Below are 12,316 nucleotides of genomic sequence, written 5' to 3' on the forward strand. Positions count from 1 at the left end.
AGAATAGTGGTCGAATCGGAGATATAGCTGCTAGCCTACACCACAGTCACAGTAACACCAGATCAAGTTGTGTCTGTGACCTACACCACAGCTCATGGCAACGCTGGATCCTTAACACACTGATTGAGGCCAGGGATCAAACCTGTGTCCTCCTGGATACTAGTTGGGTTTGTACTGCTGAGCCATGAAGGGAACTTCCAAGAAAAATATTTTGCAATGCAAATACATTTATCTATATTGATATCTCTACTTACAGATTCATAGCAAAGAAAAATTCTGCCTGTTTAGGATCTCATCTTGTTTCACTCAAACTAGCTATATATTTTCTACCTTCTTCCTCAACCACTGAGTTCAGGTTTCCACCATCCTACCCCAACGAAATGGCTTGTTAAAATGGCCAACGACTTCCTAGTTTCTCAATCTAACTGAACTGCTGACCCTTCACTCACTTCTAAGACAAATATTTTCATGATTCTTCTTCTATCTTTAGGACTCAGTGTCTCTTCCTTCTCATCTACCATTAATATACTGTCCTTCCATAGAATTTTGTCCTTGTCATTTATTGCAACTCTCTGGGCAAACTTCTAAGTAGCCCCTTTACTGATGACTCCTAATCTGTAACAGCAGCCAGGTTCATTTATTTGAAAACTAGAGCCTTTAACTGCTGACATACTTCATCTTGAAGCTTACCATCAGACACCTCAAACTGTACTTACTTAGAACATACCCCACTCCATTCAGGCTTGCCCTTATTTATTTCCCCTGTTAAAGGGACTGGCTGTCTGTCCAGACAGAAACCTAGCAGCTGTTTTGTTCTACTCCAACGTCCCACTACTCTTCCATAACACCAAGTCTTGCCAAAGTACTTCTTAACTATCTTTTTGTTTGTTTTTTTCCTTTCTTTTTTGGGCAGCCCCGAGGCATATAGAGTTCCCCGGCCAAGGATCAGATACAAGCTGAAGCTGTGGCCAACGTGGGATCTTTAACTCACTGTGCCAGGCCAGGGACTGAACCTGCGTGCAAAGAGCTCCAGAGATGCCACCAATCCTGTTGCACCACAGTAGGAACTCCTTTAACTATCTTTTCAATGTATCCTTTCCCCTCTATTCTTCCCTATGTTCTCCTACCCATACTCCCTGCTTTTGATCTAGGTCCCCCTCATTAATGAAGTAATATTTCTAAGATGCAAATCGCATTGTGGCATTACCTGTTTCAAATTTTTGTTGTAGTCCTCAACACAGCATGCCATACTTGGTATCATTTAAAGCACTCTGAATTCAAGGCTCAGTTCAGGCATTACCTTTTCAGTGAAGCCTCCCCACATCAAAGGATGTCTTTCAGAGGTTGGGATCCCCACCCTGTGTTTTTATAGCACTTTGAAAAACTTACAACATCTATTTGTTTTAATTATGTATCATGTATTTTTTTCCTAGCACACAGTGAATATTTTAGGGTAAGAGATTATATATTTTGTTCATCTTTATATTTATAATATTTAGCACAATGACCAATTCTCAGCAAATGCCTGTTCCTGTTCAATGCACTAATGAATTCATCATTTGGTTGGGACCACTGAGGAATAAGCTTGAAATGGAAAGAAGTAGTTATACAGAGATGATTGACTCCTTCCTCACCTCACACCTATACTGCTTTGGCCCCCACAATGAGAAGACCACTTTTCATTTTGGTGGTTCTCCTTCTGGGATTAAAAGTAAGACAGAAAATCAAGATGGTGCTGAAATGATAAATCCTGAATGAAATTAAAGGTTTATCTTAAAGCAAGACAAGCCTTAGTTGTTCACGTTTTCTTTCACATGCACCAACCCAAGGAACAGAAAATTTTACAAATTTTAATGATCCCTCTGAGAAGCAAACATCTGGAGGAGGGGTTCTTAAACTTGGTGTCTTCTACCCCATGAACATGTTGGTCAGATATTTTGTGGATAAGCCTTTTTGTGGAGAGAATGCCTCAATGGGGTCAATGATCCGCCCAAAAGCTAAACTCCATTTATCTAGAACCCTGGCAAAATGAAGGATTTCAGTTAAAGTAGTGACTCAAATAAACACTTTAAAAATCTTTGGGTTGGAGGTTTACAAACTAAACAAGAAGAGACAACAACTGTCCATTCAATTAAGTCTAAAAACTTATAAGAGAATACACTAAGTTATTTGGTTAAGTGCTTTATCATGAGGTATATTTCTCTCTTACTTCATGATTTATGAAACCTCTCTATCTCAATTAAGAGTAAAAATATCTTGGTGATCCTGTATTTCCCAAAGTTCCTACAGAGGAGTGTATGAATTATTTTTATATCATGGTGATATACATAACGCAAAAAGATATTTATACATGTGCATACAGAGGCCAACATCACCTTAGCCCTAAGAAACTAAAATGTTTCTGGTATATTTCAAATATTTTAATCTTATTCTAACTCAGTAATGAAAACACATATAACAAATTTCTGGTACTAGAGAAGCAACATAAACCTTAAAAATTTAATTTTTACCTGGGATTGTTTTTTAATGTATTTACTAAAAATTCATGTAGATCTATGCCAGTTGAATCAGTGTATTCTTGACTGGAATCTAAAAAACAACAACACAAAAACCCAGTATAAAGTTGTTTGAAACAAACTTCTTTCCCTTTTACACATGATGCATATCTTAAATAAAATGAGTTGCCCCACAATGAAAAAAAATTGACAAAGTAGGAAAATGAAATTAATGATGCATTCAGATGACCACAATTTTTCTACTCCCATATAAAGAGCATGACATAGATTATATAACTGTATGTTTACGTACATTCTTAAAAAAAAAAAAAAAACCTCTTCAGTCAAATGCGTCAGTTTAATTTTCTCTGAATTCTTGAAGATCCTTCTATATACAAACCATATTCCTCATATTCAAAATGCCTCCTTAGACAAAAAATCAGGATGATTTAGACAATTAACTAAATTTGCAGCGAACTGAGTCTGCTTAGTTAAGTTGGGAATATAAGCGGAGGTGATAATGCTAAAATTACCATCTATTTAATTAGATTTGATCAGGTCTATCATCAAAAGCTTGCCTGCAAAATATTTTCTACAAATATTCATGTTTATTTCTTGCCCTTATATAAGTAATATCCTTTTCCTGTTTATAAAACTGGTCAACATAACTGGGTTTATAAATTAAAGAAGCATTTTTATAGACTTGCAGTGATGTATGATGAAATCCCTTAAAATCTGTTATAAAAGATAAACACTCTGGGTTATAAGAATATTCTTACTGGATACTAAATATTTTGGCATCAGCTCTTTGTATCATAAGGAATTAAAAAAGTAAAAATATTTTTAGTGGAATCAGTATTCAAATTGTAATGATTCCATTATACAAGAGACAGACCAATAAACCATCATGACAATCATCTTCCTTGGTGATTTGGCATGTGCTGCAGGTTTCTGGCTAAAGCATCTTACTGATGTTCAGAAGGGTGTTATGCCATTTTGCTCAGACCTCTATCATCCCTTCAGTCTATTTTAGATCATGGTAAATAGAGACATACTATATATAATTACTCGAGGGGTAAAGGATGGAATTATCGACAATGAAACTAAAATGTTGTTTAAAAAACACAGAAATAAATTGCAAACCTCTTGATAACATTTTTCTGGGCAACTTATCACTGGCTTTTTCTTTTTCTGCTTCATCTTTTGTGGGCTTCTCCTCTTTTTCAAATGATTGTGTTAACTGGATCTGAATTTTCTCCTGTTGGAAGGTAAGATCAGTTATTAAGTGAAAATATAAAGTGACTCATTTAATACCCCACATTTGTATCCTTTGAGTAAGAAAAAATTGAAAGAAAAAAGATTTCTATTTTATCCAATTACATTCGTCAAACAAGAATATAACTTAAATTTTACCATTTTAATTAAGGTCTTGATAAAAATGTTAAAATTAATGTTTTGACTTGAATATATCAATTGAAACACATTCTGAAAATTATCTTAGACAAAGTAAATTTTTAAAAAATAACAGTTTAAATGAATCTACATGTAAAACCCTTGGAGGATCAGAACAAAGGTCTTTTTAATCTATTTTTGCAATACAGATGCCACAGTCAAACAAATGTACGATAGTAACCATCAGTCACAACAACAGGAACATATGAGTGTCAGGTCAACACTTATCAAAAAGCATTTTTTTGAGTATCCATTTATAAGTTCATATTACTTCATTTTCTTGCCATATAAAACTGTAAGTAAAAACTTTCCAAAACCAAATCCCCGAATTTGATCATTCTCTATTTGAGATTATTATTACGGTTCCTCCTTCAATCACCATCAAGTTGTTCTAGAAAGACTTCAAACAAGATTGTTCTCCTTAGTGATACTGGAGATATTTGTGAATATTCCCCAAGACTGAAAAGGACAACTAATTCTACATTTTATTTATTTATTTAATTTTAATTTTTTTTCTATTTCTTGGGCCGCTCCCACGGCATATGGAGGTTCCCAGGCTAGGGGTCCAATCAGAGCTGTAGCCACCGGCCTATGCCAGAGCCACAGCAACGCGGGATCCGAGCCGCGTCTGCAACCTACACCACAGCTCACGGCAACGCTGGATCGTTAACCCCCTGAGCAATGGCAGGGACCGAACCCGCAACCTCATGGTTCCTAGTTGGATTCGTTAACCACTGCTCCACGACGGAAACTCCTACATTTTATTTTTAATACAATGTCATTACATGAAGTTTCAGAATCCAAAGGAATTATCAATCAATTCATATAGCCCTAATAGGTAAAAATCATGTAGCTGTTTGTTCCGGTAAAGTTATAAAGAAAGGCAGAATAACTTCCAGACCATTTCAACTAAAGAGAAAGGTGTAGCCTATTTGTATGCTAAACTATTGTATACAGTTGTTCTTTAGTGATGAAAAATATTAATCAGACCATTAGTTTGCTTTTCTGGGTGAGGGCTATTGGTGGTGGCACGTGCAATAAATCAATATTGAAGGGGATATACATTTCAGGATTCTTAAACTTGCAGCCACCAGGATTTCTATTAAACATTTTCTTCCACATAATTTTTTTTCAAAATAGTATTTGGCACAAGAATTTCAGATTATAATACATATATACATATGGGATTGCTGACTGCTATTTTCATCCCCCCCCCCCAATTCTGCTTCTCATTCCATCTCAACTCAAAGTTGTGCTCAGAATATAGGGAAAAACCTATGTGCTGGCAATTTTCGTTGAAATGATGAACACTTACTTTATGCCCTCCTTTGACTTGCTTACCAAACTTCACACATTAATTAACTTCATACATCCACCAACCAGTCATTTTTCTCATTATGACTTGATTTCTAATCTACATTCTTTATTCCTTTCCTAACTATAAAATACTATTTGAAAATGAATACCAGAACTATGTTTTAGAAGTAGAGTATTTAGTTTTCCTGACTTATAGCTTCTATCCCTGTTACTCAGGGATAATCTATGAAATCCAGGCTGGAAAAAAAGATTTCACATTTAGAATTTCACCAAAAGTCATTTCCAATGACTTATCAGATTTCGTTTCTAAATTCTCCTTCTAAAGTCATACATTTTAATTATAGATATTAAACTATTTTATCAACATGAAGTTTATTTAAAAATCTAATAGGTTTAATGTACTGAGGCTTATCTTCAGTGTGTAGTGAGAAATACTTTAAATGCCGATGTCCTCATACATGAACTCTCTTGACTATAAAAAACTGAAGTGGTAGCAGTATCTCCAAAGGTAGCTGTAATTCCTTTACTCTTCAATCCGTCATTGACATCAGTTATTGAGGTTACTTTCCTCTCACAGGCTGTCATCAGACACAAGTGACATTTCTCTTTTAATTACCTCTCAACCTTTCGAATAATGAGTATTATCCCAGATTAATTCCTCAAAAATCATATTCTGAAGCAAGCATTATTAGTTGGGAAGTGTCTCTACTGTTAAGGATTAAATACCAGCACATTTTATGAGAAATAATTTATTTTCCAATTCCTGAATTCGGGTGCAATTTAGTTAACTCAAGACTTAGAAAAAGACTTTCTACTAAAAAAGAATATCTTTTGTTCAGAGAAGTTAATAATAGGTTATTATCCCAAAAGAAAAAGTTAAATGTATCCAAGAAAAATTGAGAAAGAATATATTAAGTGGAATAACTGAATTGTGGCATAACCACCTTATTCATTATCCATATGCTATAACTCTGCTTTTTTGGAAACCATATATATCAATATACAAGATATATTCCTAATATTACTCACTAGCCAAATTTATTTAGTACTATAAGAATCTTCTCCCCTCTTCCGCCTCTAGCAATAATTTTCAGATAGGTAAAATGTACTGAATAAAACCAAAGATCACATTTGTTACAGTTTTTCTCAAAAGAAGGCACTTCTGGATTAACAGTCTTTTGAATGTCTGATCCTTCTCCCTTCCTCAATCTCCTTGGACTAATTACTCCATGAGGCTAAGACGGTATAACATTTTGTTCAACAAAATGAAGAAATTAATTTTCTTTTCTTTTCTTTTTCTTTTTGCTTTTAGGGCCCCACTCGAGGCATATGGAGGTTCCCAGGCTATGTCTTTGACCTACACCACAGCTGACAGCAACGCTGGATCCCTGGCCCTTTGAGCGAGGACAGGGATCAAACTCACGTCCTCATAGATGCTAGTCAGTTTCGTTCCCCTGATGGGAACTCCAAAGAAATGAACTTTCAAAAAACATTACACTCCCTACTCCTCCACTCTGAAGAAGTATACTCTTTACTCTGAATGCAAAGAATTTTTAAAAAGTGCAATTGCAAAAGACAACTTCATTAATTTTTTTCAGAGTGTATCACAACTCTTTGGCCTCATCAACAACCATGCAAAAGCCAAAAGTTAAACATTTGAAAATGTTCTCCAGGCAGTAGTTCTTAGTAAAATATTTTGAACTGGATTTCTGCTTTTTGGGAGAAAGTCTGTTATTTTATTGCTAAAAAATATCTACTGTATAAAATACATAGTTATCTTATATTTATGTAGTTAAATTTTAAATAAAAATCCCAAGTAAATTTTGAACCCTGTATTCCTGACACTTGACCTTCAAAGGAAACTCTAAGTATTTTTCAATGACAGTAAATAATCTATTAAAAACCCTTTGCTCTGTGATAATTTACAAACAATTGTAGTGCTTTTAAAAAACAGAACACATTCTAAACATGTGACAACTATCTTCAGTATCTATAGTAGTCTTTTGAGGGCATCATCTTCTAAATCAAGGCAAAGCATAACAGCCTTTGCTTGAATCAACAAATGTATTGGTATTAAAAAAAAAAAAAAAAGGAGCCACAGCCTGTGATGGCTTCTTTTTTTCTTTTCTCAGTCATGTTTCTTAATCACAAAATTGCCTTAATTCTTTGGACACCAACTATTGGAATATAGGAGGATTTTAGGTAATTCAAACTCTTAAAAAGTCAACAAGCCACAAAGTTATCACACTGATAAACACTGGAGAGGGTCCAAAAATATTTTCGTGTAAAAGTCCAAATATAACATAAGACAAGATTGATACAAAACTGAGATTAACAAAAAAGTAGGAGTTCCTGTAGTAGCTCAGTGGTTAACGAATCCGACCAGGAACCATGAGGTTTTGGGTTCAATCCCTGGCCTTGCCCAGTGGGTTGGGTATCTTGCATTGCCGTGAGCTGTGGTGTAGGTCACAGATGCGGCTCAGATCCCAAGTTGCTGGGGCTGTGGCATAAGCCAGTGGCTACAGCTCCGATTCAACCCCTAGCCTGGGAACCTGCATATGACGCAGGAGCAGCCCAACAAAAAGACTAGAAGAAAAAAAAAAAAAAAGTCATAACATTAAAAGACTATTAAAAGCAAACCAAACTATTTGCTTGAACCTCAGTAGTTTTATACTTTAAAAGTCAAGCACAGACAGAAGAAGAATTAGAAATATTAGACAACTATTAGAGTCAAGCTAAAAGAAACTGGCTTTACCATGCACTCAGGTTAAGTAAAAATGGTATACATCAAGCGGAAGACCTGGGTAGTCTTTTTGTCACATACAAGCAGTGTTTGACAAACTTCTAAAAGCCAAAATCAAAAGGGCAAATTTCATCAAAATCATATTAACTGCAAGTACTACTTTAACTTTTCCATAATAACTTATGATTCTCTTAAAGCCATATTCTCAATTAAATGATCCCTAAGTTTTTCCAGAGAGAAGTCAAATCAGTGTGCTAAGCCTTAGACTGACATAACAAGATTCTTACAACTTTTCATCTGTTATCTTAGGTGGCAAGTATTAGCAGTTTCACTTAATAAAAATATATATACCACACACATGCACATACAAGTTTTATTTAATATTATGAAAGAATATTCTCCAGGAAGTAAGTAGGTTATTCACCATATTTAAAATTTTTTGTTTTATTTTGTTTATTGTTGGTTTTTTTGTTTGTTTGCTTTTTTTTTTTTTTTTTTTTTACCTGGTTCTCCTGGGATATCTCTGCTGTAGGGGGTGGTGGAGATTCTTCACACACTGCAAGGCTCCGAACTAGCTTTAACTTTGAGCTTGACTAAAGAAAAGTATTTAAAATTAACACTACATTTCACAAACCTAGGGCATATCCAAAAGTCCCCTAGAGTTTCTTAACTTTCTTTATAAATAATTTCTGCCGTGTATAGATGTAAGGAAATGTGCAAGTTAAATACATCATTAAATACCACTAAAACCCTGTTATGAGGGGTAACAATACTTGCAGTTTTGAAAATGATAGCAATAGCAAGAATGGGAATAATTCCAATCTGAAAACCCAAAGAATGGTGAGAAAGCCATTTTCTCTGTAAATGAAGAACCATTAAAGCTATAAAAGCAATGCACAAAAGCGACTAGCAAGACAAAAACCCCAAATAAAACAAAATAAGCTTTCTGCCCCAAACAAAATATGAAAAAACTAAACTGAATGCAGCGCTATATGAAAATAAAGATTCATCAAGCATGAAGGAAGGCCCTTGGCATGCCAGCACAAAATATTTACTATACCTTAGACCTTTTTCCTGTCTGTCCAAATGACTGCAATGGCCGCTGAATACACAAGAAAGATTTGTATTAAATTTCATGTTGAAACAGAAAGATTTCTTAATTTATAATCCTAAATCACAGAGAAACTAACTAAACAAAGGAGGGAAGAAGAGGAAATCAAAGTTGGATTCAAGTAAAAAAGTACTGATTCCTCCCAGAAACACACTTGCAGGAGGTTTCCTAAAATCCTTTTGTGGGCTGGCATGTTCTTTAAGGAAGCAAATAGCCACAATTTCTGTGTTAAGTGAGCTAAACTGAGTTTATATGGTAACTTCTTAGATAATAGCAAAAAAATATACTCTTCTTTGGTATTCTATAACATACTACACTTTAACCAAGGCTACGGGGAAAAAACCCCACCAAAAAAACCTGAGGAATTTTAAGCAGCTGTGTTCAGCAAAGTCCCAAACTTACTAAGGAGAATGTTTCAAAAGCCCATTGAGTCAGTACAATGACCTTGCTACTGAGCCTTTTCAGCACTGTACTTCATGGTACACCACCAGTCTATTAGCACGGAATCCTATTTGCCTGGTCTAGGGTTAAGGCAATGAAGCAGAAATGAAGAAAAGTGGGCGAGGTTCCAATGTTCATGTTCAACCTGACTGCCAGATCATCGATCACAAGAATGGGGAGCCCACCGTGGCAAGCAGCTCTGGTTTGGTTTGGGAAAGCAGCTGAAGTGCCTGTGTACTGGACCCGATAGGTATCTACCTCTCTAACCCCAAACCCAAGTAGTATATAGTCCAGGTATCCATCATTTATACTCACTAAAACCAGGGAGCCAGCTTGGTACCAAACATAAAGTCCTGAACACCTAGACTGGTATGCTTCACGTATGAAAAAAAGCCACCATTTCATTCTAACATCCAAAAGAGCCTTTCTTATAGAACCAAGGGAAATGAGAATTTATTGTGTGTCCTGTCCCCCATTTTGAGCCCAAAGATCTTGAAATAAGAAGCACTGTATTCTCAGGATTCTGACCCTGGATTATCCATATTATAAATTAGCAGTAACAACAAAAGGAAAAGAAAAAATACAGAAAAACGACTTTCTGTTTCTTATAGAGACAAAAATGGCACAGATGCACGCACATATGCACATGGTGGTACTGCCTATGAGAACTTCCAAATGTTGGTGCTGTCTTCTCTTCCTATTTATTCACACTGTTTTAATTTATTCAAAAGGATTTGTTACTCACAGAATTTTTAAAAGTTATGTTACAAAGAGTGAGGGTTTACAGGAAATAAAAGTTGGAGAAAATCAATAGATGAACATCATCAAAATGCATACGACTCAAAAGAGTTCCAAGGCAGCAGAAAAGAACTTACAACTGACCCCAGTCCTCTACTTTAACCCCTTACAATTCTAAGTATCAAGGGCATGACACTTTCTCTTAAGTTTTTTTTTTTTTAAATAAAAGAAATGATTAGCTGGCAAGTAAAAGCTGCATTCATACACAGGATTAGATTTAAATTTCTAGCTTTGCTTCTTTTTTATGGTTTTTTAGGGCTGCATGCGTGGCATATGCAAGTTCCCAGGCTAGGGGTTGAACAGGAGCTACAGCTGCCGGCCCAGCAACGCCAGATCCGAGCAGAGTCTTCGACCTACACCACAGCACACGGCAGCGCTGTATCGTTAACTCACTGAGTAAGGCCAAGAATCAAATTCGCATTCTCACGGACACTAGCTGGATTTGATTCTACTGCACCACAAGGGGAACTCCCTAGCTTTGCTTCTTAAGAGTAGATGACCCTGGTCAAGTTATTACAGCTAATTTTTATCTGTTCACACTATTTGTGTTAATTCTCAAGGTTCTTGAAAAGACTTAGTGAAAGGACAGATTTAAAAAAGGGCTTTGGGGATGCTGTACATTGTCCCTATGTTGGGTTTAGCATTTTACAGACTTAGACGCATGCACTAATCATCTCAGTTTTGATTCCTAAGAACATTTTGATGAAGAATGATATAGAGAGAAAAACAGGAGTTCCCTTTGTGACTCAGCAGTTAATGAGCCTGACTAGGATCCATGAGGATGTGGGTTGGATCCCTGGCCTTGCTCAGTGGGTTAAGGACCCGGCATTGTCATGAGCTATGGTATAGGTTGCAGGTGCAGCTTGGATCCCGAGTTGCTGTGGCTGTGGTGTATGCCAGCAGCTGCAGCTCCAATTCAACCCCTAGCCTGGGAACCTCCATATGCCGTGGGTATGGCCCTGAAATGAAGAAAAAAAAAAAAAAAAAAGGAAAAAAAAGAAAAAAAAGGAAAAACCACAGAGAAGTATAATTATCACACTGTGACTTTATTTAATATGTTCTGAGTTCTTGGTATACATTAGACTGTGCCAGGCACTAGGCCTACAGAGATGGATAAGACACAGTTGTTGGTCTCAAGTCTAGGATCAGAGTTAGTAAACAATCTCAGTCCAGTGCACTTTATATCACACATTTATAAAAAATCTTGTGAATCAAAAACTACTTGTGGTGGATAGAATTCCAAAGATGGTTGGGGGAATTCCTGCTTATGGCACAGCGGAAATGAACCCAACTAGCATACATGAGGATGGGGGTTCAGTCCCTGGCCTCACTCAGTGGGTTAGGATCCAGTGTTGCCCTGAGCTGTGGTGTTGGTTGCAGACACTGCTAAGGCTGTGGCATAGGCTGGCAGCTACAGCTCCATTTCAACCCCTATCGTGGGAACATCATATGCCGTGGGTATGGCTCTAAAAAAAATAATAAAAATAAAAAAATAATTAATTAATAAAGATGATTGGTTTCCTAACATTCCCATCCTCTGGTAATTTAATCGAACACCAATGTAAATAAGGTTGTGAAGGGATTTTGCAGATGTAATTAAGGTCCAAAGTTTGTTGATCTTAAGATAGAGATAAATCAACTGGGTTTGACTCAGTCAGGTGAGCCCTCTTTTAAAAGCTGAGAACATTCTTCTGCTAGGAAAAGAGTGAAGGTCAGATTCAAGGTGAGAAAGACCTGACACTGCACTGCTGGCTTTGAAGATGAAGGGGACAGGTGAGGGGACTAGGGCAGTTTCTAGGAGCACAGAGTGGTCCTTCCCAGGACCTCTAGCTGCAAAGAAATGAGGTGGTGGTATTGATGGAATGAGGCCAGAATCATATTCTTTCCCAGTCTTCAGGTAAGGGCCCAGTTTGGCCAACTCCATTATTTCAGCCTGGAGAAGCCCTAAACAGAGAACCA

At 36.4% G+C, this 12,316-nt stretch overlaps 1 protein-coding gene across 43 annotated transcripts in view; it reads right to left on the bottom strand.

The window, feature by feature from the left end:
• The window catches only part of R3HDM1 (R3H domain containing 1), a 183,398-nt gene that overhangs the window by 79,840 nt on the left and 91,242 nt on the right, over nt 1-12,316 (bottom strand). For 20 of the 43 annotated variants that reach the window (XM_021075238.1, XM_021075222.1, XM_021075247.1 and 17 more), the window contains 2 exons: nt 3,639-3,753; nt 2,511-2,589 (listed from right to left, as the gene is read on the bottom strand). In XM_021075238.1, the coding sequence (XP_020930897.1) occupies nt 2,511-2,589; nt 3,639-3,753 (194 nt within the window). Of the gene's footprint in view, nt 1-2,510; nt 2,590-3,638; nt 3,754-8,510; nt 8,601-9,067; nt 9,110-12,316 lie in introns of all 43 variants that reach the window. The other 23 variants (XM_021075208.1, XM_021075236.1, XM_021075243.1 and 20 more) reach the window with 2 other exon arrangements.

This window comes from Sus scrofa, chromosome 15, assembly GCF_000003025.6.
Source record: "Sus scrofa isolate TJ Tabasco breed Duroc chromosome 15, Sscrofa11.1, whole genome shotgun sequence".
NCBI lineage: Eukaryota > Metazoa > Chordata > Mammalia > Artiodactyla > Suidae > Sus > Sus scrofa.